Genomic DNA, 27,283 nt, shown 5'->3' with positions numbered 1-27,283 from the left:
CTTCAACGATGCCATTGCAATCTGGCACAAAGAAGATGGAAGCTGGACGTCAGCGGTGAAAAAAAGACAGAAAAAAGCTTAGTGTTCATATATCAGAGTGAATAAAATCGCGGCAATATGGCAAGTTAGCTATAGATAATGTTGCGATGCGAACTGTAAGCTGCTTAAAATGAAAACAAAAAAGCGATTCATTCATATCTAATTAATTTAATTATCTTAAATATTAATCTCAATTTAATGATAACTCAAACCAAATATACCTGAAGTTTGTCAGTGGTTAGGATCGACGGGGCCAGTCGTTTAACTTCGTATGCAAGTTACTATTAAATAGTACGAATGGGTTTCAACTCAATTAAAATGCTTCGAATTTTTCGCTCACCCTTTAAGTTCGAGCCAAGTTCAAACTGACGTTCAGCCAGCTAACGAAGTCGGACTATTTGATTGGCTTTATTTAATAATTTCGGTGAAATTTCTGTATGTGTGTGGATGCCGGTGCTGACGTCAGGCTTTTAAGGACAGACATCCGCATTTACGATGAATATCTCTCCAATGCATCACAATACACATTGCGTCTAAGCGTCTACTTACAGATACCTTGCAGCGTAAAGAAGAAGCGGCAAACGTAAAGTTAGATCAGAAACTGAAATACTTTGGGAAAATGCTTTACATTTAAAAAATAAGTTGACTTGCAGTTAATGTGTTTGTATTCGAACTAAAAATTCATAGACCTACCATTGTATTTGAGAGCCTATATTTTCTTAGTATTCGTATTATCCAATAACGAATAATTGATACTGTATACTCCAGCTGGCCTACCGTAGAATTTCATTTCAACTGAAAAGTGAATAGATTCAAATAGGCTTACCCCCAGATATCTAACGATACACCACACTGATGCACGCCAGCTGTACCAACAGCCTTGTTTCTTCGCAAATTAGAATACAGGAGACGGCCCAAAAATGAATGCTCGGAAGGAAAATGTCCTACTAGCGAAATGAGAAATGATTGGGACAACGCTGCGATGTCATCAGGTTTGCCGACGGGTATCAAGCATACGTGTGGGGTAGTCTAGGACACTGTAATCAACTGTCTGAAGCAATGCTAAGCAGTAATATTACATATAAAATGCGAAACAGGCCCTCGCTGGGACGAGAAACTCTCGATGATATATGGTTGTATAAAGTAAACCTGATTTATATAAGGACGCTACAGCCGATAATCGTACTGTAATAATTGGAAAATTATGTCTGCAGCTGCAGGCTATATGACCCATCATCATTCATTTTTTAACTAAGTTAGCTGAACTGAAATATTGTCGACTTCAATCGTTATCAGGTAACAGTTAACAGAAGTCAATCCTCTATGGTTGGGTAATCATATTACCTGACAAACGGCACTTAACAGCATCCGATATGAAGAAGCTGATTGGGTTTAATTTAAATAATGCCCGACCCAATTTATGGGAACGAGGGAAAGCCCATATAGGACGGCGCATATGAAGGCCACTCCATTTTTATCACGCAAAGAAACATCGTCATAAAAATGACGGCTAGTGAACCTTCCGAATTGTGCAGAAGCACGCAGATCAGAAACTTTACACAATTTGCTGTAGTGAATTTTTCTTCGACCCAACTTAAAGGAGTGCTGCAATGGACTAGCTAAAGGATTTATTTAGCATATTATGGCGCCTTCGTGGAACGATAAAGAAAAATAGCCAACTTATTGTCGGTCATATTTTCACGCGTCCCACAATCACGTCTCGCAAAACAGACTGAAAGTAGCATTTCGTAGAAGTCATATGTGTAGAAGGCTACCTTAGGTTATTTAGGCCGGGGTAAGATTGAGCATTACTTCGGGTATATATATATACCTATATATATATTTCAACAATTGCGGGAACTGGGCTGTCCCAGAGAGCATTTTAGCCTAAAGAATATATTTATTTATACGTCATACTGGATGTAGCATTTTGGTGCCGATGTGTAACACGTGGTGCCTCGACTGGGTAGTATCGTCAACCACTGCATTATATACTTATGTGAATTAAAATACTGTATTTTATCTTAGCTAAAAATCAATGTACCAACTTTTTTTTCAAATCGTATATTTCTGCAGTTTTTTGCAAAAATGCTTCATTTTTTTTAAATTTATTTAAGAAAGTGACTTCACAGCAGCTAAAATGGTAGCCAAAACTCTATATTCTTATGGGCATCATAAACTTTTATTTGCAAATTAAGTTACTATATCCAAATTTCATATCACCATATAATTTTAACTCCTTGATCAACGCTAATTCCTGTGAACCAAGATAATGCACCTAAGTTAACCCACCTCTTTGGAATTGCTTGTTATCGCCGTAACTAGTGGAGGACCAAAAAAAGGTCGTATCTCATGCTCAGTGTTGAAAGACCGCTGTTGCGCCCACCTGGTAGTAAATATAGAGTAGCGTGTAGATAAACAAAATCTGAATAGGGCGCAGGTGCAGCCTAAAGCTATGCAAGAAGCAGCTGTGGTTATGGCGCGTAAAAGCCTTTCTTCTAATGACGAAACCAGCTAAAGCCAGCGGGTTTAGTGAGGCCACCTACACCCCACAGCTGTGAAAAAAGCAATTGGCGGCAGTGCTTCATTATACGATCATTCCTTCGGCGTGTTTAATGTACCTTAAGAGGCTACATTAGCTAAGTATTTGCCAATGTAAAAAATCATGCAGGTTTCTATCACGTTCAAAATAAGGTCAATTTGTACGGGTGTTAACGTAATATACAGTTGACGCCGCCAATCGGAGTGTAGATTAGAAAAAAACAGTGGAGTTTTTTCTAACAGTGCAGGATTAGTCTTTCTTCCGACAGCCTGGAAGCACATCCATTGAGAACGCAACGAACTTCAAGAAAGCGGTCAATGCTTTCCTCGATAATTCGAAATTGTAACGTGGTCGCTACTTCCTCAAGTACCGTGAATGTAGACCGGGCGTCCTTTCTTGAAGTGCTAGATCTGCTAAAGGTGGTCACGCCTAAGGGAATGAAACTAATAGTAGAAGCAGAGCATAGAAACCGTATAACAATGCTTTTCTTTATGTCCGCAGGTCTAAATAGACGTTCGCCATGTTTTCTGTTTGTTAAGCTGTACTTCAACGAAGGCATGCTACTGGCCACATCATTAAACGCAAGGGTAACCATACACTTACATGCGCCTCAGTGCGGCCAAGTAGGAAAGCGGCATCGATAAAACAAGTAACTACAATAGGAACTCCGTCTTTGACAAAAATAGTTATTCATTTTAACTATATGTCGTCCAGTTATGCTGTTTATTTGATTATGAAAGCTTGTCTTTTACAAAAAAAATCAACAAAAGTGCAAGGGTAATATTTAAACGTTCAAATCGCTCTGATTGACTCTTTTGCAGAATCATTAGTGGCCTATATATAACCAGCTCTGAAAGTCCTGAAATAGGCCGAAAACTTACTTGTTATTTCGCGCAAGAAAGTAGAAGAATCTTCCACGGACACACGTCTCTCATTTTTTTCGCCCCTGGTTTTTCTCAACCGTAGCGTTAGATGAACTTTGAGGCAATTCATGGATCAGTTCCATTGGGGCTGGGGCAGGATGTGGTCACACTTGTTTGAAGTGCTTATTGCAGGTTTGCAAATTTGTGGAGACGGCAATTTTATTGGTTTGCGCGTAAAAAATTCAAGCATTAAGCTGCTACTGCTGCCGATTCTATTATAATCCATGGTGCGAAATGCCTGTTTATATAGGTTTGGGTGTCGTCATTAAAGTGTGACTTGTACTACGATAAAAATCTTCGCCGGTGTCAAGGCAGTGGACCTCAAAAACTGTTTATTTACCGGTTCATTTTTAGAAATTGTTATAAACGTTTATCCTCTCATTATTACAGTTTATCTGTTTAACAAGATGACAAAATTAATGAAGGACCATTTGTCAGTGTAATTAGCGGGATGGCAAAATGCTGTAGCCAGCAAAGGTAACGTACTAATTCAAACTAATTGGATGTTATGTGTTATTAAGAAATATTTGTATATTAAGAAATATTATTTATTAAGAAGGAAACTAAAAAGCTTCAGGCAATAGCCGAATCAGAAATGAAGATTATTAACTGATTCATAGAATTCGTCGTAGAGGCCAGGATTCGTGTCTGATAAATAAGTTTGTAAACAGAGTGATCTTCTCGATATTTCTATGCACTACTTACCTAACTAGTAGGCAGCGGTCTATTATGATTTGTTCTTCTGATGTCTTTCTTATGAGACCCAACTAATCGACTTCGAAATCTCTGGCTCTTGAAAAGGGCACATTCTATTTTATATTGACACCACAACTTCGCCATAATGAAACCTCTGCCTTATGGTCTTCACGAACAAACTCAACCCTGCTGATCTACTTTTGCGATGAGCAGGCAATATATTATTACAGAAGCGGAAATCTTGTGTGGGTAGTTACTAAAATCGACCTGTTGCAATACTAACCAACCATGCCACTTCAGATGCAGCATGTCTTTGTAACATTTAGATCCTGGCCAATTTTTGCCAAGTCACAGAAACGTATTTTTGCAAAGAAGTTAATCCTTTTTATTCAAATCGCTTTCACAAGGCATTTCATATTGGCGACGTAGCAAGCAGGTACAACCACAATGGTACCAAATCTAGTTCTGTATTTCTACAGAATACAATCATCATTTCACGCCCAGCCAAACAAAAAATTTCCTTCCTCCAAAAGTATGTGTAAATTTAGCTACATTTTTCTTTATAGTACTTCTCTCTGCGTGCAGCACTGCTAAAATAAAGGGTTAGCTAACAGTCGGTGTAGCTTTACGGTCATCTCGCATACGATTATTGCCCCACTGTGCCGTCGCTATGCTTCATGTTCAGCATTCAGTATTCCACGCTGGCTGGAAGATATTGCTTCTTGACTCATTTTGTATCTACTCTACGTGTTCTTCTACTGTTTCGCACTGTCGAAACACTACCGCCAACACGACAGTTCTTGTTACGACAGGCCCAAAGGACTCACTGCGTAGGGAAGACCCACTTAGTCTACTCCTCCAGCTCCTTCTCGAAAAGGTCATGCGCTGCTTTATTAGAAGACACGGGTCCTTTCGTGCTGTCTGTGCAATGAGCCATAATGAACGCTCCACACATGCATATGCTTTCTTTTCCCCTCTTTGCTCTCCCATTTACGCAGCGTACATAGCAGTGAACATTTTGGCGGCCTGTGTCATTCTAAGCGCGAGATGGCCTGGCTCGCTCAGCTTTCGATTTTTTTTTTAACTCATGGCCCGCGACTCTGCGACCTTCAAGCGTGTTTATGAGCGACAAAGGCGGCGGTACCCGCCTTTCTTCGTCTGCTTTAGTTGTTGGTTACTCTATTTTTCTTGTTAGCTCACCATTTTCACTCTCTTTACGCCCCTTTCGCGCGCCCTCTATCGCCTTTTCTCCCGAACTATAGATAATGTATGGAAACGCCTCACAGGCCTTACGTTGTTTCATAGCAGCACCGGTGCATGTGAACTTCATTGCCTTCCTCAGGAAATGTATGCGAGACCAGGGCTTGACGAAAGAGAGCAGCTAGAATATTTAACGGCGTTGGAGGCGCTCTACTCGTGACGCTGTTTTGCAGGAGCGTATCATAAAGCTAACTGTATAATTACGATTGTTTATGACATACCGTCAGGCTAAGAGTTAAATACACTCAGATAAATAATCACGTCTGCATTCATAGCTACGCACGAGCCATCTATCGCCCATGGAAATAATGGCGGCCACGTACGTGTTCGTATCGCATAGATAGAGCGGTCTTCGTCGTAAATCGCTGCAGGAACCGTTGCCAATACCGCTCAGGAACAGTTTTACTATTTCGCTACGGCTGCTAACGATGACTGTGTGTTTAAATTTTTTGTTAGACTTTTGTCTGGATGGTGGTGGATATATGCTTTAGGCGGTCGTAAGTTCTCTTCGCCAGTAAGTCAAACTACTTAATAAAAGCAATGTAGGCATGATAACGAGAAAAAACGAGGGGGAAGACATCGAGAATTGCAGCACTGCTTTGGGGAACTGTCTAGGATTAGGGTATAATAATGGGATAGTTGTGTATATAAACTAGGGGGCCTTTTTTGCCTATTGGTAACAAACTTACTGATGCACTTGCGCGCAGAATGGCTTGCGGCCGGAATCCGGTCGTGTTTTATATGCATTAAGTGAAAAGTTCCTGCTACGGTCGACTACTATTATCATAGCTTCTTACCGTAAATCCATGCAAAAGTAAATGATCTAGACTGCCACATCTTTGCTTCGTTGTGTAGCGCTTTTAGCTCTATTTGAATTCTGCATGTTTGATGTCAGTTTGTTGTATGTACAGTGACCTCGTGGCACGTTGAGGAATTTTAGGGTCAATTCCAAACGTAGCTTCAATTTGATCTTCGCTTGCGTACGTACCTATTTGTCTAAGGGAATAGAGTAAACAGAACGCAAGAATGTTTACCTATCATAAAAATGTAGTATTAAATCCTTTACGCCCCAATATCATAGTTCGGGAAATAGTGAAATTTATTTCGATCACTTGCTTATAGGTTGGTACTACTGCAATAAAAATTTATTGGTTAGTATAATAATAACAAATTACATAATTATATCTATTTGACTATAGAAAATGGCTATTCATTCATATACATATCAACTAGCTAATATAATTCAAATAATTTCTCTAAGCACGGAACGAGAAGTTTTGAAACGCTAAAGTGTAAACTAGGCGATAACAATGCCAAGCTCAATTTTAAAGACAGACGTGGGACGTCTTGCAATATGGAAATGCTGCTGAGTTAGTAAGTCGATTACCTGTACGTTAAGACGGACGGGTTATCGCAGTTGGCGTTTGACAGAGTGAAGCCAATATATTTGGGGCATCGGGCATCCAACTAATGAACGAAGTAGCAAGTAGACTAGGTTAGTTGTGTCAGCTTCGAAAGGCGTTATAAGAGGGTGGGCCGTTTTGACACGACTTGGAAGCCTCTTTAAGCCTTCTGTCCCTTAACACGATCGGTGGCTAAGCTCTTGCGTTCTACCATACGGCGTGCGTTGCACTCGAGTAATGAAAACCTGAAACCGAAACTTTTAGGACCATAAATAGGATTAGGTATCGTTTCAGCAAGCTTGAACAAATTCAAGATGTATTCAAACAGGCTGACCCAATTCGTAGTCGCTGGTTCTATTTCATTCCTTCTAGTTGAACGTTTAAATATTCGAAAAAAGTAACCCTTTTTAGGACTCTGCATTGCCATAAATGACATGCGGCAGCTGTACGATAATGGGCACGAGGCAGGACCAAGTGACCCGGTTCGGCTGTGTTAATTCCTAAATTAGTTCTTGAATGCAAAATGCATCACTGAACTTATTAAATATTATTATTATTATTAAATATTATATATATTAGAACATTATAAAACAATATTAAATATAACGTATTAAATAAGTAGTTTAAGAAAGCTGAACTGCGTGAGGAGTTGACTGTGGGTCGTGTGGTCAATTAAGAGCCACAACAACGTCGACAAGGCGGAAACGTCTACAAAGTGTAGCTTGCATTAAGGAGCAGAATTTAGTTTTCACGATTTCGTTTGCTTCTACCGTAAGCCGATAGGGTAGAGATTGCCTGTCGTCGCGCCGATAAGATCGTGTCACTGGCAAACATTATCAAGCAAATTTTGAGCCTGCTCTGATTGCATGTTAGGCCTTATGTCACCCAGTTCTACGAATAGGATAATGGAAGCTTCTGTGCATCAGGATCACGTTTGCTTCGATCCATTATTAGAATCAACAAACAGCGAAACCAAGTGTTTTATTAAGTGCTAACCTTGTTTGTGCCGTGGCTTATAAAACTGCGTATGTCGCATCCCATATTGGCCCAGTTTCAGTAATGAAAACGCATTTGTAAATGGCGATTATACGGGCACTTTTGTATGCCATAGCTGCTGCGTTGCGTATATATAGGGTAACCGAAGGAAAACATTTGAATTCCAAATATAATTTTTTTTTTAATATCTATTTTGACTTAATTATAAAGTGGATAAATGGGAACCTGAAACGACACATTAGATAAGTGTTATTTTCGATTTTTCTTATATATCTGCGTTTATTTGATGAAATTTCAGTTACGATTTAGTGTAGTTGTAGCCGTAGTGAAACATGCAATCCCTTTCAAGACTTGAGTGGTCGGTGGGTTATTCACGTAAATAACTGATTTATAAAAAGCTAGAAACAAATGTTTAGAGGCGTTAAATTATACGATCTAGGCGAACGATTGTGGTCACCAGAACGGGATTACGTGACTTGAGAACGAATAATGTAATGGTTATACCTGATGTTTAACAACTGGAACTCTGTTGGAATTACTTTCCACGAGAGATCTACACCACTATATAAAGAAGGACAAACGGAGCTTATTCTCCAGTTCTGCGAAAAAAAACGGTCCAATGTCATGAGGCAAACTTACGAATCCCGGCAGCGAACATTTTGGAAGGAATTTTCAACAGTAAACACATCCGATAGCAATCGGTTATCGAGAGAAAAAAGTCTACTGTCTAATGGCTTGATTCTCAACAGAGACCGCGCCAAATTCAAATTTTCCGATGTTTTCAGGATTGTATGCAGCTGCCAAAGTCGAATGAAGTCTCTAACAATGACATATCATTCCCGCTCCCAGTGGTATGTGCTCTAAACGTCTTCTCGGGGACATTAATAAAATCATGCATAGATTGATCCCCTGATTTGTAGATCGCCGCCGGTAATTGATTTTGGTGAACGAGGAGCTCCCAAGAAGGATAGACGCGCTTTTGCTTGTTCCGTGGGGTCTATAATAATACCCCTATTTTTCGAGTATTACATCCGGCGTCGCGGTTAGGCAGTCCACCGAATGACTGGTTCTCAGCACGAAACGAGGTACATCTATGCCCGGATCCGAATCCAGACCACAGCGTGTATCTAAGGTTAGCAGGCAGATGCGTTACCCGCTCAGCTCTGGCGACGATCAATATTACATGCAATCCTGTGCTCCTTCTTTGCGCACAAGGCAAGACCGCCTCCTCTTGTAAGTCTGTACCCGGTGCTTGTCTTCAAGTCCTGAACATTGTCGTACCTGGCTTTTTGTCACGTTTCACAAAAAAGTATTTATTTCTCCAACAAATGAAGGAACAAACGTGCATTTGGATGCATAGTTGAGCGCATAACCGCCACTTATTATTTTGAATACGACAACGTCGTACTGGTCGTCCGTTTCAAGCTCTAAACGAGTTGAGTCGTAAGTGCAGACATGTGGGAAGGGAGATTTTGTGCTGTATATTTCGCGGAGCAAATTAATCCTGGCGGGCAAATCGGCCATTCACTCATTCACGTTCTAGGCTTCCGAATGACCTGCTGCCTTCTAACAACTGTATATATATATTTAAATCTAATAATGCTATCATGTATATATCATCTATGTTACCTTAGTAGCCAGTTAAAGATATCAGGAATCGAACTGCGATTAGATCTAAAAAGGTCAATAATATATCTATTAGACGTACGTAATACGTGTGCCGAGAGGCTAGAGTAGGCCCAGATTGCCGTAATAGGACGTTGCTAGCTGTTAAAAGCAATGTATTTGTAAATTTCGCATAATCCAACCTTTCCCCCCTATTTGTAAAAATCTCGCTTAGAGAATGCAATTCAGCAACCGCGAACCTAACTTCAGCCACGTCTGACTAGCCTGAAATGAATACTATATCCATCCGCAATGTGTAGCAGAAACCACTGTTAAAGACTCAACTTTAATTCAAAACACATGAAAATAAATAGGAAAGTTACTTACATACATTATTCCCCTACTGTCGTCTACTTAAAGGAGCCTTTTAACGGCAAACACCGAAAGCTATACTGATTCTTATAAACTTGAGATTCTCGCTCCAGACATTTTATATGTGTTCATAAATTTATTTTTTCACTTTCTTTGAAGGCTACTCGACAGCTTTTGTTAGTCTTCATTCCCTATGCTCTTCAAAAATCTCTCCTCCGTTTAATACGTGTTATTCCGCTGAATTGAAACGAATTAAATGGCTTCACTTTGTCAGACGTATTGGGTAGCGTTTAACCCTCGTGTCACCGTTAGCGTCACTGCTCAAAAAAATTTATATTATCATGTGAGAATCAGTGTTGTTCCTACAGTCGCCGTTCACTGGCCCGCAGCCATCGCATAAGCATCTTCTGCCAAACGCAGAGAAAATCCCCAGTGTCCCATCACGAATAGACGTGGGAACACTACGAGGCTAAAAACAGGCTAAGCCTTTGCCACACCGCTTCACCTCGTCACCCCTTCACATTGTCTTTCGCTTTTGTCATCGCCCGTGGGGTTGCACCAGCACCGGGGAATCCTTCAGGACGCGACGGAAACAAACGCAGTCTAATGGTTCCATCTCGCTTAGTTCGCAAGGCCCCTATAAGTCTCAACAGAGGAACGCGTGCCGGGATTTTCAGACTTTTGGGTACGACAGTCCATAAAGGAAACGTGCCGCAAGCCATAGATGGGGTTGGGTCGGCTGATGATTGAGTCGGCTAGACAGGCGTTGTTGAATGAGGACGAGTGAGGATAAGACCGACAAGTAGCAACTATGCAGATAAAAGGAAAGGACTTGCGTTGTCCTAACATGCGAGAGTTTCTTTTTTCGCTAGCATCTCCAACCACCGTCGCGATAGCCGCTTCGGCTAGGTTTACCTGGAACGACAACCCTGCGACTACCCTCTTTCCCAGGGCCTTATCTCCGTCGTCTGCTATGTATCGCTCCCTTGGTATCCCCTTCGTATTCGTGAGCAAGCACCACCACTCACCCACATCTTGGAGGGTGTCGAATTAAGGCTAATGACCACCGCGGTATATGGGACAGCGACAATGACGGTGACGAGGACGCAGCGGCGTCACTGTCCCTTGTCAGCATTGTAGAGGCGCTAGAAGCAGCCAGCACGAAGGCAACCGGAGTGTTCGTAGCGGTAGTCGTGCAACGGTAGCAGCTGGTTTCGGGTAGCACCTAGCTGCCAGACGTTTGCTGCGGCTGCCTGTTTCCGTCCCTTATTATTACGCCAAGGTAAAGAGGAAGACAGAATGTGACGATGGATGGCACAGAGCTGCAAGCCACCTCCGAACAGAGCAAAACCAAAATGGATTGGGTTAAATAGAGACAAAACAAACGCTAGTGCGAGCGGAACAATAGAAGCAGTAACATTCCTCGCTCCCATTACACACGTTCGCTTAAGAGGAGTGGCCGTAGCGGCACAAACGCACATATAAAAAACGGTGACGGTCGCCGCCGTTTACATGCTGTGCGTGGCGCGTACATTCGTGCGAAATCTGCGACCCTGGATACGACTTTAATCACTGATTGCATCAAGCGTGGGTTTCCTATGGAACAAGCACGCTCGTAGAGGACAGAGCATGCTTCTGGTAGTGATCGTATGCACTGCCTTGATGTACTTACCGGTAAGCACAGAATAGAGTATATCAAAATGTTTATCAACTGTTTACGTATTTATTTTCGAGCTTCATAACATATTTGTCGTCGTTATTGGAAGATGCAGAAGCAAGATAAGTGCATGTATGTGTATATATTTCGTGCAACCACTGTAAAGTTTTGATGTCGTCGTTTTGTTTAGATATTAGGTAACTTAAATAGCTTTTTTCTGACCTATCTTATGATCAACAGTGGGTTAGCAGAGTCACTCTTACGGATCAATTGGTCGTAAGGCGGGTCATGTTCAAGCGCGTAAAATAGAAGGCTGAAGAACTCTAGAAGACCGCACACAACTGGCATGTATAACAGTCTCGCGTTAGCAAATGCTGCGAATTGTACAGGCTAGCCTTGAAAACCTAAAACGTACTTCAATCTCAAAAATTGCGTACTACATTCAAGACCTATTAAACAATTTCGTTGAACATTGCCAGCTTCAAATATTAATTAAGCTGTCTCTGTGCTCAGGCGCCGGGCAGTGTTTTATTTGTGAGTAATTTCTGATAAAGCATATCAACTGGACAAACCTTACAGTGTTCTTAGTTAGAAACAATATTGTGTTATTCATTTTTAATAACGTTCAGTCTCATTTAGGGCAGGTTCAGGCACAGACGATTGAAATGCATTACTCAGGTATATTTTCCTCGGCTGAAAAGCGTATCTAAATACTATCATTTAAAGAAGAAAACTTTTTTCCACTTGTAAGTACTATCGAAGATAGTATGCAATGTTCAACTTGCTCAGAATGTATTGCCGAAATATCGCAGTTTCGGATTCTGCCTTCTTGGCTGCTTTGGGCACAACCCGATAAATCCGCTCGAGTAATGTAAATGGGATTTTGGCCAAATGTATTTTTACATTTTCAAACCCAAGCAATGCATCCGTTGAAATGTGTTAGCAAATAGCGACTCGTAAAGGGCTGTGAGGTAGTTAGTAAAACGTAATTGAGAGAGAAAAGCGGTGAAATATAAATCTAATACTGAATGGCTGTAGGGTTGTTCACCCATAAATTTAGCGCCGATAGATACTTGCATCCAAGTAACTTAAGAATTTTATATTTATATATATATATATATTAGGCGAGAGAGAAGGAGGGAGCGAGGGGGAGAGAGAGAGAGAAATATTTAAGGTTGTTTTTATTATGCTTTGTCAATATGCCAAGTTGAGCCGAATGGGGAAAGGTATTGGGCATTGTTTTTATGCATGCTTCGATTGCACGCATGCCATATGAGTACGCCAGTTGTCGGCGCTGGCCGTTTATACTTTTTTACTTTTATGAATTAGATACTCTTTTATGCAGACCCCGAAAGGTACCCGTAGGTTTCTGGCGAAATAACCTTTGCTGGTCAACCTTAGTACAGGCCCAGCCAAATTCTCGGTTAATTATGGTATAATTATTCTTATATTAACTCAATTAGCCAGGAAGCTTCTTCTCTATAATTATATTAGCAACCTCAATAAAAAAAAAAAACTACTTTCAGTAGGTATAAAGTCCAAATTGGTCTTGTGCTTACTTTACCCTAACGACGGCTTGAGCTACTGCCGGCTTATTTCTTTACACGTTTTGATGCATATGTAGTACTTATACCGTACTAATGATACGCGTCTAATGCTCAAATGCCCAGCATCAATGAGGATGGGTCCCAGAGGATGTTTAACCGTTGTTATTTAACAGGACAGGGTGTGGCCGAAGGCGCCATCTGTGTGATAAAAGGCGGTTCCCTGTAGAAAGTGGGCTCGGATATTGAAAGGATTCATTTTGAATTTTAGGAAATAACACGTGCTTGGAATAATCCCGGTGTATTGTCTCAGTATTAAATTTATTAACGCCTTTACCCATATAAAGGGGGTCGCGCAGCGGGATGAAAACGTCTAATTATATAGCGCACATATCAGTGAATAAGAAGGAACGCCGAGTTTATCGAATGCGCAAGGCATTAGTTATAATTTTATTTCATGCAATGCTATATATATTTACCATGAAAATGATTAATTCGATGATTTCTACGAAGTAGAACTGGTATGAAGTTTACAATACTGACTAGATCAACAGGCTCTCGAGCAATAAACCACATTACCTATAATCTGCATGAGGTTTATCCTCGTTGTATTGGGTAATGAGGTATACATGCTACTATCTACCCCAATAAACACCTACGACTTAATCAAATGTTGCAATGAGAGTGGATAGATATTGGAAGAAGGAAGAGGAAGCAAAAAGAAATAAATTATAGTCTGGACTTGTTGTTTTCTCTTGAACGGTATATAAGCTAATTGTCTTTTGATAATGGAAAAGCCAATGGTAAAATCTTCTGTCCTATTAAGCTGTCGCACCAAAAAACTACGCGTGTGTCGTCCGCATTGATCAGCACCCGTTAAGAAGGCGTGTAGCCTAAGATTAGTTCGTATACTTCATGAATACGCAGCCTGAATTCCTGCTTCAATTTACCTCATGAAAAATCACACTTACAGACAATAGCAGATAATGTGCTTATCCTAGCATCAATATGCACAGCGCTTTCATTATTACTTACAATGAATCAAGTAACTTGCGAGTGACCCCAGCTATCGTAAAGTTAATTAATTTCATTGTTCAATCTAAACTATCGGCGGGACACTTCCGTTCTGTTGAAATACACGTTCAATCTAATTGGGACAATTTCTTCTCTTCATTCAGAGACTTCTGCTAGCATCAGCACCTACGGAGCAACAAGCGAAGCACATCTTTTCCTCAGGCCAAGAAAATTACATTTTTATAAAATCAACCATTTAATAGTAACGATGGCGAAACGCAAAGAGAATTTTAGTGGCTGGCTTGTATTGTCGAAATACTTAATAAGTCGCTCGCGTCTTTTGCAGAGAGGTCAAATGTAACTAACTATGTACTTATACCGATAAGCGCTAACTATTACGACCGTATATTGGAAAATATTGGCGCGTTCAGTGTCAGCGGATCCAGACAGCGGCGGTCACAGCTTACTCTCGAAAATCTAGTTAAAGGCATGACTGGCAATAGTTCAAAATGTCTGCAATTGGTTCTGGATACTACACGAAACTAGAGCTGTGCAACTAATACTAAACTGGTGCTAATTATAACGAGTGTTTTTAATCTGATCTGCAGTTACCACTTCTTTTTTTGTTTATAGGATGCGTGTTGCAGAGATTGCGGGCATTAAAAAAAACACGGCAGGCCTTATAAAACGCTAAATAAATGTCGCTATGCAAAAGGGATGATAGTCTGGCTATGTAACGAACAATATTTGCTTTAACCTCAATTGAATTACCATCAAGAACGCGTCACCTTTTCTATTCTAATGCATCCTTATGTTACTTCCTTGCGCATTTTAGTGTACGTGCTTACAAACCAACATAGCCGATACACAGCTTTCGCGTGACACATTCTCCACTAAATTGTGTCAATTCGTTTTTCTTCTTTCTTCCAGCCGTACAGCAGCGATAAGCGGGATACAAAGACGACCTTAGCGTTGCAATGCTGGACTAGGTACTGGGCCTCTTGGATCGTCCTATTCCAAACACGCTCCTGCACCCCCGGCCGGTGGTCCCGTAACAAGCGTTCGGCATCAGCCAAAACCGTCATCTCGTAGGCTCTGTTCCTTCGAAGATTAGAGAGCGGAATGGAGTACCTACTAAGTAGCTGCGAAGGCGAGGCTGCGGCTAATGTATACTATCAAGCCGGGGGGGGTCAACTGCATGGTGCCAATACTAGTCGTAGCATAGGACGACGATTCAATCTAGTTGCCTCTACTAACTCTCTTCTAATCAAAGTAACCGTTCTTTTTCTATCAAATTCCAGTTACATCCTGGTTACTCTAGGTTCCTGATTTGTTTGTCCGTTGACCAGTCGCTGACCGATTTTGGTACGGTCCACTTAAGCCTGTAGCGTCTAACCTTCCCCGCTCTCCCACTTCAGCATACCTCGGTCTCTCACACTGTTCGTACTTTTGCCTTACTTACTTACTTACGCTTGGGCTGTGTGTTTCCCGGTTGATAATGTTTAGAATACAAACTACCTTTTAGTAACGCTGGCCGCGGCTGCTAACTACTGCGGTCCGTTTCCTTTAGTTAGGCCCCGAGCAACGTGGCGACGTCTTCGTCGCACTTGTTAGCCTTACCTACTTATGCATAGAAGCTGGCGACTGCCAGCGTCATCGCTTCTGCTGTTAGTATTGCTGCAGTAGTTCTACAAACAGCCGGAAAAGGGACGGGGCAATGCACAAAAAACAGACCTCAGTAGTGACCCTTGACTGGGAAACTTTGTTGATAGCGTCAGCCGGCTTTGCCTGTAAGGGCAACGGCGACATCGGTGCTTCTCAACGGATACCCTAGACGAGAGGAGGTAAACGACGGAAAAAAGCGAAGCAAGAATGTACAAGTTGGTAGAAAAAGTACGCGGAAAAAGTATAAATGAGAAAGTGTGAAGGCACCTGAATACAGACGAAACAAGTCCTCGTAATGCAAGAACAAGATGAAAATTGTATTAGGGATAAGTCACATCCTCACGAGTCACTGGACCAAATGACAACTTCACAACAAAAATCTCAGAGCCGAGATGACTATATTGGCCTGCGTTTCAGTCTGCATTACACACGCTAATGCTTACCTTTTGTGCTGTCAGGTGCTAAATAATTCCATCGTTTGGTTCACGGCTAATGTACAGGAAAAATGACCCCCACATTTAAGACAATACGTGACGCGCACCGAAATTGTGGCTTGGAGAAAACGCTCTTGGTCCCCATCGGCAATAGCAGATTGTCATAACATGCCAAATCAATTACTTGAAACACGAAGATCGATAACGGAGCGGGCATCTTTAATAAAGTAAATTTTAAATTCTGCTCCCATATTCTCCTGGACGAGTAATGATAGGCAAGCTGCTAAGCTCTGCTTTGAACAAATTGAACAGACCTAATTCCTCGTGATTGTCAGCGTCATTGTCTGACAGCTCAGGAGCAGATTCAAAAGGACACATTTTCCGATTCAACGCTACGATTACCCTCCTCATTAATTTGTTTACTATTAAAACTTTTTATATATAAAACACATTTAGATGAGCTTGTTTCTCAAGAATCATCTCCTCGTTATCATTATCGAACGTAAAAAAATGGTAATTCTAAGTAAAAATTGGAAAACCATGATGATTATTTATGCACTATTCAATGGTAAGGTGTTCGCACCTTAGAAGTCCTTAGAAGGGACCCAGCCCCACGATCCACAATTCGCCTATTAACTAATTTCGAAGAGCCTTCACAAAGATCGGCCAGTTTGGCTGTGTCACGCCTTGCTAAAAAATTGTGGCGTTACTTTCGTTTATTTATCGCTCTGTACTAGTAATTATGCTGCTCGAATATTTCGACATCATATATATATATATATAATTCTGTTTTCAATATGACTATTTCAAATAGAGATAACATAGATAAATAATTTGATATTGGCAGGCGGTAGCGAGACAAGAATCAATCAATTGTTTTGGTCAATGGTACATGTTCTCGGCCTCTCTGGTTCGATGCTTCATTATTCTAGATTGTTCGTTAGTCTGAATAGCCATTCAATGATATTCTTATCGAATTGTTTGTTTTCAGGGTCTTCTATACGTATTTATTTACGGAGTTTACGGAGCTTATTTACGGAGCTTCAGTACCTCAACTACGCCATTGTGTAGTTTCATACAGCGGGCAACAGCTGCCACTCTGATTTCTGAGCTATCTGTTATTTTTTAGTTATTTATCTTTTACAATAAAATATTTCTTTTCAATATGTATTTATTTGCATTGCTTGTTGTGATCAGTGGTCGATAGTGTCTAGTGTGTATTTATTATTAGGTTATTCGAAGGAAAATAACGTTGTGACAAAACTGAAAAATTTTGCCATACTTACGCGTACATCATGGGAGCCACGGTGATGAAACATTAGCAAAACCCTTCAAGTTTTCGAAAGTCCTTTGCGATATCTGTCGATTATAATTTCTACACTTGTTTTTAGCTAAATATCTCATCTAAATATATTGTTACAAATTATCTAAACATATTATGTAACGAAACCACTGACCCTTCCACCGATGTTACACTGAAGTGTAAGACGAAGTCAACAAACTGGCGTAACTGTAACTTTCTTTACGTATGTGTTCTTCATGTAATCGGCACTAGTTTCCTCTCTGTACTCAACTGCGGATATGACGATAATATTTCAAAGAGATTAGATGCAGATTGACGATAGTCCCATCATTGGCCATGAAGTAGCATTTCACCATTGTCGACATATGCATCCTGCTCGCCGATTCATACGGCAGATGTGTCGTTTTATCCAAACCGTCCATCTCTCGATGCTACAGATTTTTCCGTGAACTGGCCTGTGCTTCTAGCTACGTACGAGTTTCAACCCACGTCGCTTCGGCCTCGCATATATTTCTCCTCCTCGAAACCTTCATGATTTATCACTGTTCTGCCCTTTCTCACTTAGGATCCCCACGACGTGCCTCATTTTCCCTATTCTGACCCAGTTTATTTTTAGAATGTGACTTTCCAAAGATTCACCTAGTGAATATTTTTGGCGCAACGCTATATACATTGCGGATGGTAATCTTGTATAATGCATGAACATGCTGGAGTCTTCTCATTTCCTTATGCACTTTCTTTCTTATTGTTGCGACTACTTCAGCCATAGTACTGTGGGTTTTACTCTCTCTGCCGCTATTCCTGCCATCTTTGTTACTCACCCGCTGCTGGCCTTCGCATAGTCGCTTCGTTCACCTATCGTGCATCTGACAGAAGCCATCGTGCGCCACGCAGCTAGTTCTGACTCGGCGACGTTTGGTCTACATATTTTCGGCTCTAATCCTTGTTCGCTGCTACAGAAATAGGCATATTTTTTACGCTGCCGCCACCCTGTTCCTACACTGCACCTTTCATGCTGAACTGCCTCTGTTCCTGGCGTTCCTCTCTTTCGTTCGTCAGAGCTTACTATTATACTGAAGCTCCGGCAAAATTTGCCCTATCACCTGTGCCACTATGTCTCCAGGCGTTGTCCCCACAAAAGCGTCTCTTTAACTGTTCTATCATTCTTTCCTTTTTCGTCGTTCGTTGCATCCATCCTGCCCCCTCTTTCTGTGTCGGTAGATTGTAGGTAACATGCCGCAACGTCGTCGTCGCAAGTACCCTTCGTTGAGCTGCTAGCTAGAGACTTTGTACTAGCACAGCCCAGTTTCCGCCAGTCGGCAACACATTTGCGTCCTGTCCTGTCAGTTGCCTCTTGCCAGCCTGCCAATTTTTGCTAGCTATCTAAGTACCAATAAGCCACTACTATGGTGTAATCTACTATACTGAGGCTACCCATTGACTAAAAGCCGGTGAAGGCGGTTCGTTGACTAGCTGCTTGGCCGAAACCTTCTAACAGTCAGGAAAAAACGGACTTCGTTAGGTTTTCGCTTCCGTCCCTAGAAAAGATACTTGAACCGTCGACGGTAGCAGCCCATCCAGCTGCCCGTAAGCCCGCCCTGGAACGAAACGGGACAGATCGCGAGGCAGTAGGCAGGCGAGGCCAAACTCTTCCTTTGTGGGAACACAGCACCGCAACGAACCCACTTACAGATGCATAGGACACAAACATGTGCAGCAGCTAGGTAATAGCTAGCGGGAACCGTAACACTGCACCGAAGTGTACAGATTCAGTATAACATACACACAAACGAGTACCGACACAGCGACGAGCTCAGATGTTAGCGTTGTTGGAGGTGGGCTGGATTAGGCGGGCAGAGATTGTTAGTGTGCCGCGTACCCTTTGGAGCTTCAGCGATGATGCTAATGATGTTAGCCGTAATGATGCTGATGTGTTTCCTTTCAGAGCTGACTGCGGTTCCCTCTCGAATGAGTCTTTTTCTCACATCCGATTCCGTTGCTACTTCCGAAAGAGACCCCTATCCCCCTCCCCCCTGAAATGAAAGGCAAGTTGGCTGGTACATGGGTCCAACCACAAAAACAGCTTCGACAAAAGTCGAGCGAATACTCTGATGGAAAGGATTTTGAATAGGGTATATCTTAAAGGGGCGACAAGGCGTAGGTCTGTGGGCGTAGGTCCGTGCTGTATGGGATGAGTCGTATATTAAAAAGAACGTGTACGACAGGTGTATGAAGAAGCACGGTGCTAGAAGCGCCGCAACAAGCACAAAGCAATAGAAAAACGATTGAGAAAAGTATTGGGATTAATGATCGTTTGTGATTGTCCGGGTTATTAACGTTCCCCTCAGTTTCCTGTTTCGCCAACCAGGACCAACAACAACGTTGGTGCAACCGCCCACTGCTATTTGATAGATGCCAACCTAGCCAGCGACGATTATATAGACTGGACGGAAATTGTCCGTGAAAAGCTTGGATCCCTCGTTGTCCTTGTCTGGCCTTTGTAAGATGGCATGGCATCGTTCTCTCTTGTCACTTTCCTTAAGAACTGCATGCCACGCCACTGCCTTCACGAAACATTATTTCACCTTCGTTTTCGTTCTCATCAGCTGAGCGACAATAAACGAACTTCGATGTGCGCAGCACGTGTTCGGCGTCCTGCGCCAGTCGGACAATTTAGTTCTTGTGACCGCGCACAAGTGCACTCTCAGCACAAGGCTTTTAACGGATGAATACGCCGATGTCTACGCTGAAGTTAGTACGATGTCGAAGTGTGTATGGGTACGTGTGTCCCCCAGAAAGCTTCTAAAGCGTATGGCGATGGTCCGACCGTGCAAAAGAAAGACATTGGCCTAAGTTTCCATTACTATCTATAGCAGACGAAGCTCTGGATGCCCGTAAGCAATTTTGAACGGAAAAAACTTTCTTAGTATGAAGCAATCTAGCCATTAGTTTAGCCAATTTAACAATCAAGTTTTAATTGCAAGCTCTTCGTCATAAAGCATTTATGTTGCGTATTACTTTTATGCATATCGACCGAAATGGTAGCACAAATCAGTGACGCATACTTGTGACTAAGAAGTGGATTATCACTTGTCAATCAATAAAGCGAATTAGAAACAAACATTATTAAGTGTACAAGTCAAAATCCAGAGAAGGCAGGCCGACCGTGACTGACTGGATACTTCTGAGATTATTACTTAATTGAACTTGAAGTTAATTTTCTACAAGTACTAGTCTCGTCAGATAATTTATTAAGTGGCATCAGCTCTAATCTTGTTCCACTGGTGAAAAAACTTGAACTACTGTCAAATATCCGTACAAGCAAAGTTTTTAGAAACTCGACATATTTATTCTTTATTGCATTGCGAACAATCCAGTTAGTTGCACCCCGCGTGGCGAAACAAACTCATCGAATGCAGCGAAGTGACGACCCAAAGGACCAACCCATTTATATATAAATGTTGACGGACACATAAATTGCACAAATATAAAGTGGAAACCCTAAAACTGTCAAGGATTTTGTCCTAGACCGTATACGAACTGCAATCAACAGCTCGATAACTGCAATAGCGTTTTCGACTCGAAGTAGCCATTAAAAATGCTTACGGCGGCTATTGTAATGGATCTAATCGATGATACGCATATATCATGTATCTATCAGGAAATGTTTACGGTGAGAAAATCTGCGTCAGGTGGGTAGCTGTATCTCTAACGTTACAGGAAAGAATCAAAATAAGAGCCTTAATTTTAATGTTAGTGATGAATCAATTTCCCGTACGTTTAAAATCTATTACGAGGCCATAGCAATTTAAAGTTTTTCTTTGATGAAGTGCTAAGATTTTATGTTTTGAATTTTACGTTCAGCATCGCCGTTAGTCATTCTGTTAGAATGGCAGGCACAGGAAGACGTACGTCCATACCCAGGTTCGAACCTACCACAACGTGTCCCTAAATTATCAGGCATATATGTTGTATACTAAGCTATTATGGAGATGGAACTTCGAGAAGTGTTAAGCCTACCGTAGCTGTTCAGGTCTCTGTGAGATAATTTTAGTACAATTTTAATGCATGGTTACTTTTTATGTGTGCCGTTTTTTATATTTATGCACGATCAAAAATTTGAATATCATGCGAACGTGACGGTCATACAATTAAAGACTGCGTTCTTAAAAGCTGTATTAAGAGTATTGCAGGACATTTACAAGGGATTAGGAAATCAACTTATACAGTGAATAACATTGGATCCCACGTACTGTTTCTAACTCAGCTCACATGACAGCTTTCTACTAAAAAGATTTTTTTAAGTAATCTTCAGACTGACTCTGCTTATATACAGGTAAAGTTCGAGCCTAGGTTGAAGTACACTTATAATATCCGGCTTTGAGTTCCCTCAAAACATAAGCCGTACACTTGACGCGGCTTGATTTGAAGTTTTTGCATTCGTTCGCTGCCTCTGGCAAAGCCCGAAGGATACGCACAATAGTATACTTAAATCCTCTGGTAATATGAAATCGCGCTACGAAGGCGGTGCCCTAAGAGGTTTCAACTCAGTCAAAGGGAAAGTTAATTAAGTCACATGCTGATTGCGTTTTTCGAGCCCTTCCCAAAAGCGGAGCACACGGCCTTCGGTTTGAACAGCGCATCGCCCTTTGTGTTATGAACAAATACATCTGCAGCTCCTTTTGATACAAACACTATCCTTATCATATCTAAAAAGATGTCACGGCGAAGGCAGTAATTTTCAATGGCTTTTCTCGTCATCAGTATATGGCAGGAACTCAGATTGGCTAATAACTGATGAAATAATAAAAATCTTATCATTGACGCAGCAGCTGTCCAATCGCATCTTCCTTGAATCATACCGGTCGAATTGAGATTATCTGCTTACTTTTAAATTTTTTTCAACTTAAGTATAGCTTATCTATGCTAGCGCAACGGGATACTGTGGGATTTATTCACTGCTGATTCTGTTCTGACCCCTTGGGAGAAGATAGCAGGCTATCAGATCGCTTCTCTGCTGTGAACACCTCGACCGGGTCTGACAAAAACTCATGTAAGTAAGTCGACTGTTAGTTACTCGAGCGGAAGAGAGGTTTGCTTTCCATTACGATAATGCTTGCATCACGTAAGCTCGGCAAGCTCCCCGAAAAAAATGACTCAATCGAAAGACCATTGAGCGATCCAGCAACCATATTCAGGTGCATTGGCGCCGACAGGCAATGCTTTGAGCAGGATTGCAGGTACAGCCTTCCGAGCAAAAAATATTTTTTTCATTCTAGCTTAATCTCTTTGATTAGTCGTTCATTTAAAATTTACTCTGCATAGATAAAACGCTGAAGGAAACTTAGATCAACTTTCCGATGTACTTCTATCTAAGAAAAGGTCCCATGTTGTTGTAAAAGTTGCCCGTCTCAGCCGAATTGCGCGCCTCGAGTGGCTCGGGCCAGTGATAGCTCCCGGTTGATACTAACTTGCTCAGTTCGCAAAGTTGTGTACAAATGGGTTTTTACATGAGCCGGACTTGGTCAGATCGACGATCTGGGTTTTTACCAGACGAAGCTCGTCTTTTTCATTCAATTTCAGCTAAACAAAAGCGGCAAATGCAGGAATTGAACAATATGATAACATGATGTGTAGTGTCGATAAAAATGTAGTTAGAAAATGTAGTTAAAAAGAAATGTAAAAAGAAGGAAATCATCCATACGAATTGACGCGGCCTTGTACTTGAAAATTTGTTTATAAAACAAATAATCATACTTTATACCTTTTTACAAACTAATTTTCCACAATATAATGTTAACAGGTTCTCCTTTTACTGTAGGATATGCAAAAATCGAACAGCAGAGCCCCCTTGTTAGGAGGAACGACTTTTCTTCTCAGTTAGGCGCAGACACAACCCTTGTTTGTAACGACATAATCGGCACGTGTTTCTCATATATCATGAGCGGAACTATCGGCAAATACGATTCTGCAATCATAGTTGGCAAGGCAAATGACAACGTTTATAAAATTATAAAATCCACTGAAAGATCAACCAACAAGCGACAACCTCGATTGGATAAATTTGTCAAACACCAGAAGATGTTTACCGCGTAGGGTTCTCTTGTAACAACGAAATGGAATAGATCACAAATCTTTCTCCTATCTTTCTTCACACGACATCGCCACTCAAAAAACGAGATTTTTCATATATATTTCCATATCTTTTTAGAAAGGAACGACTTACGACATGTCTGTAAGGTTCTGTACGTTTGAGTTTTACATATGGCATCGCCGTTCCGTCAGGTATTCCGTGAGACGCCTAGCTTTCAACGAAACGAAGCGTGTCTATGCTTGGATTCGAACCCAGAGCCTAGTGCATGTTTACGAACTGCAGATTATTTCTCACACAAGTTCGCTGTATATCCAGTTCTCCGAACCTTATCTAACTAGATGTATTGTTTTATATTAGTGAGTTACAACTAATTTATCCTTTAATCTTAACTTAGCCAAATAAGAATTTAATGGGCACGAAAAGTCTATCTAGATTCTCAGTTAGGGTTCCAATCCACCAACTAGACAATTTACACACTATTCAATTGTTCCGTAAAGCTACCATTTTATCCGTTTTTCTTATGCGTGACAACATTTTCTATTAGAACTCATACGATTCCCGGTTTACCGCTTTGAAATTTTCGATTACAGCAATAAATATCAGTAATATTCTAATTAGAAAATGTTGAATCGTACTGCTCCATCTCATGGTGCATGATCGGTTGGCATCGGTTGGTGTATTGTTCTGACCGCGGACGCTTTGACCATAAACGGTAGCAAGCCGGCCAGCTGTTTGTATAGTGATCACCACCTTCCTATATAAAGAAAACAAAGCAAATCAATTAGGCCATACTAAACAGCGAAGAGGCGATCTACTTCGCTTGAAAATTTTCCGCCACTTCAAGCCACACCTGGTGCTGCGGTCGTTGCAGGTACTACTACGCCATAGTATACGCTTGCTTGTTAGGGCGTGGCAAGTAAGTAGGATCTTTACGTCAGCTACGACGTGGGACCGCGAACGAGTGCCTGGATAAACTGTGAACTTACCTTCGATCAGCAAAGGAGCACTATACCTAGCTATAACTTTGCATGATCTCTGTAGGGATATCTGCCCCGAAGCTACCGTTGAAGATTGTATATATTTTCGCATAATCAATATTACAGCTTCCAGCCCTCGGGTGATAACAAACACATCGATCCCAGTGTATCAGTAGCTCAAATAAGGCATTGTTTTTGTTCAATGCATCCCAGTTAATCAGATGATGTTTTTTCAAAGTTCAAACAATCTATAGCAATTTGACTTGCATACGTTTGACACCTGTATCGCGATGTTTTAACTACTTGTATGTATATTGTCATTTTGGAATATTTGATCATTTCCGTAATCTGCTCTTGGATGCCCTGCTTATCCTTAGTTGACGTCTCAATAGCATATGCGACCCATAAAAAAACATTATGGCTTTTTGAAGCGCAACTTGTCCATACGCTTGCAAAAAAATATAATAGAAATATACGCTTTGTACTTCTTTCTTTACACACCGTCTGATCATGCGGAAAACCCGGATCAGAATATTTAGTCCAATAACAAAAAATCTCAATTGAGAAAAACTGAAATAATAATAAATATCTTTTTTTTTTTGTAGGGATCCACGGGCATGCGAAATATATAAGAGCATTCTGCGCGGTTGCAGCTACCGGGTCCAGTGTATAGTAAGAGTCTCCCTTCAAAAGCAACCGGATCGTTAACATGAACGATGCACGAATGTTATCCACCTGTCGTACCAAAATTTCAGCTTTTTTTTTAAGCTCTAAGATTAGTAAAGCTTTTAGAATAGCTACACACAATTATGTAGAAGACACCTAGCACGATGCATGTTAGTTCATAATTTTGTTAGAAAATAAAAACTGTGTTCCTGATGTAGGTCATAGGTATTCGAAACTATGTATAGTGTAATATATCGTATGGTAAGCGCAAAAACAGAAATACTGCGAAGCTGTCTCCGTGTTATCTGCGTTCACACAGGAGCCACTCAATAGTGAAAACAAACATGTATATATCCATACGCTTAATTAATTCGCTTGCAAACATGCTCTGATCTATAAGGCTGCTTCAGACTGTGACGGAACAAGTTATTATATCCAAAGCTACCTATATAAACGTACCGTCCCAAGGAGCCTATTGCCAAGGGGTTTTGACTCCAAAGGATTGTCTCCGCCTGACGATCTCTGGATCCTGCGAACATTGTCGATGCACCATTAGTATAAGTGGGTCGGAAAACTAACTTTAAAGATGTGCTTAAAGGAGCTTTGCAAAAACCATAACGACTTGTGCAGCGAGCGCGATAACTCGGCTAGATGTAGTTGGGGCAACAGCTTCCAAATTCAACTCAAATCAAGTCCACCCCACCTCCAAAGAAGGCAAGTTGCTAATAAGTTTGCAATATTTCGGCAGTATGGACAATAGTAACATTAACGGTTGTACCGTGATACAATTTTCGCGAAAAAAAACATTTTTAAAGTTATCCACGAGTCGTCTATGACTCTGTCATTTCATTGAAGTAGATAAGCTCGTATTCAGAAAACAGTACTTGGAATCATGTTCGATACCTAAAGTCTGTCGTTTTCAAAATCAGCTAACAGTGCCTGAAACTGTCCATTGCCTTGTCGCGAACACAAAATACCTTCATGCCAGATGCATCCAGATCTTTCAGGCAGCCAGAGCGAGACGGATAGAGCTATGTCGTTTCCTACGACCACACCCAATGTACTCCGTACACAAATCGGTTTCTGCTGCAATACATACATGCCTCTCTAAAACTATATCTAAAAATAACGTCTTAAAAAGTTTATTCATTTAGTCAGTCTTGCATAATGTTTATGTTACCCTTTAGACAGCCCGTGCAACCAACAAAGGAGCTTTTCCGAGATTGTCCTTAACGCATAAGATAATCGACAGTAAGTGCAAATTAGCTTTTATCGTAAGTTCTTTTCGAAGTATCGCGGGTTGCGCAACGACAGTGACTTTAACTAGTTTTAACCTGCCCATATACATTTGAAACATTCCGCCCAAATAGGTGGCAATAAGTTAGTTGCTCTCTGTGATTGCTGAAATCCCATTTAAGGGCTTTTACTTCAAAAATTTTCCTCAGTGGCCAATGTTCGCCCATTACTAGCGGCAGCTAAAACCCCTGATTACTTCGACTAGTATAGAGGGGACAAGTTCCGGCAAATATCACAATGATCACACAAGTCACTGTAGTTGGTACTCATTAATAACTTTGACTCAAACAACTATTCGAAGCAAGTGCTTTTCAAATTGCTTTTTTTTTAAGTTACCTCAGATAAAGCAAACATGTGATATGTAAGACAGCTATAAAGTTAATATTGCACACACTTCAGTTACATTTTAGGTTTTATAACAAGTCGAGGCATAAAATTAAGTGTTTGATTTGAAAAGCAAAGTGCTAAGGTTAACTCTCTATGATTTCTTCATGATCATTTTGCTCGCTAGTTAGATGTTGACAAAAGCGCATTTTTGAACCTCACACGCATAGCGATTCTTTTCGAGGTAATTTTTTCTGTACAAGTTAACTATCTAACCTTTTCTATCAGGCGCCATCTATATTACGTTCAATTCAGGAGACCAAAACTACACTGAACGGGCAACGACGTCGGAGAAGATCAGACCGGCGTAGCAGCTGGGCACTTCCGCGGTCACCAAGCGGGCAGACTAGCCCCACATAGCCACGCGCTTATCTGTCATGTACCTACGCATCCATTATTTTAAAGGGAAGAAT

General features: G+C 41.1%; 2 protein-coding genes across 10 annotated transcripts in view; one reads left to right on the top strand and one right to left on the bottom strand.

The window, feature by feature from the left end:
* Positions 1-5,836: 5,836 nt before the first annotated feature.
* LOC111245632 (uncharacterized) lies at positions 5,837-17,320 on the top strand. 8 transcript variants are annotated; one of them, XR_015321212.1, is made up of 3 exons: positions 10,945-11,510; positions 14,982-15,040; positions 15,353-17,320. XR_015321212.1 is itself a non-coding variant. In XM_086980298.1 (3 exons), exons 1-3 carry the CDS (start codon positions 11,466-11,468, stop codon positions 17,251-17,253), a joined length of 216 nt encoding a protein of 71 aa, XP_086836424.1. In that variant the 5' UTR covers positions 10,945-11,465; the 3' UTR covers positions 17,254-17,320. The 8 variants fall into 8 exon arrangements, 2 of the variants coding, with proteins under 2 accessions (XP_086836424.1, XP_086836423.1); XR_015321208.1 differs by having other exon boundaries at positions 14,982-16,377; positions 17,142-17,320; XM_086980298.1 differs by having other exon boundaries at positions 17,142-17,320.
* The window catches only part of bma (SCY1-like protein bma), a 136,405-nt gene continuing 115,657 nt past the window's right edge, over positions 6,536-27,283 (bottom strand). Inside the window, exons 17-18 of one of the 2 annotated variants that reach the window (XM_086980291.1) lie at positions 6,848-7,120; positions 6,536-6,592 (exon numbers count right to left, since the gene is read on the bottom strand). The gene's annotated coding sequence lies outside the window, so the exon portion shown is untranslated. Of the gene's footprint in view, positions 7,121-27,283 lie in introns of both variants that reach the window. The other variant, XM_022794239.2, reaches the window with a different exon arrangement.

Source organism: Varroa destructor, unplaced genomic scaffold, assembly GCF_002443255.2.
Source record: "Varroa destructor unplaced genomic scaffold, Vdes_3.0 BEIS01000002.1, whole genome shotgun sequence".
NCBI lineage: Eukaryota > Metazoa > Arthropoda > Arachnida > Mesostigmata > Varroidae > Varroa > Varroa destructor.
Note: the sequence above shows the minus strand (reverse complement) of the source record. Positions and strands in the feature narration are given on the sequence as shown.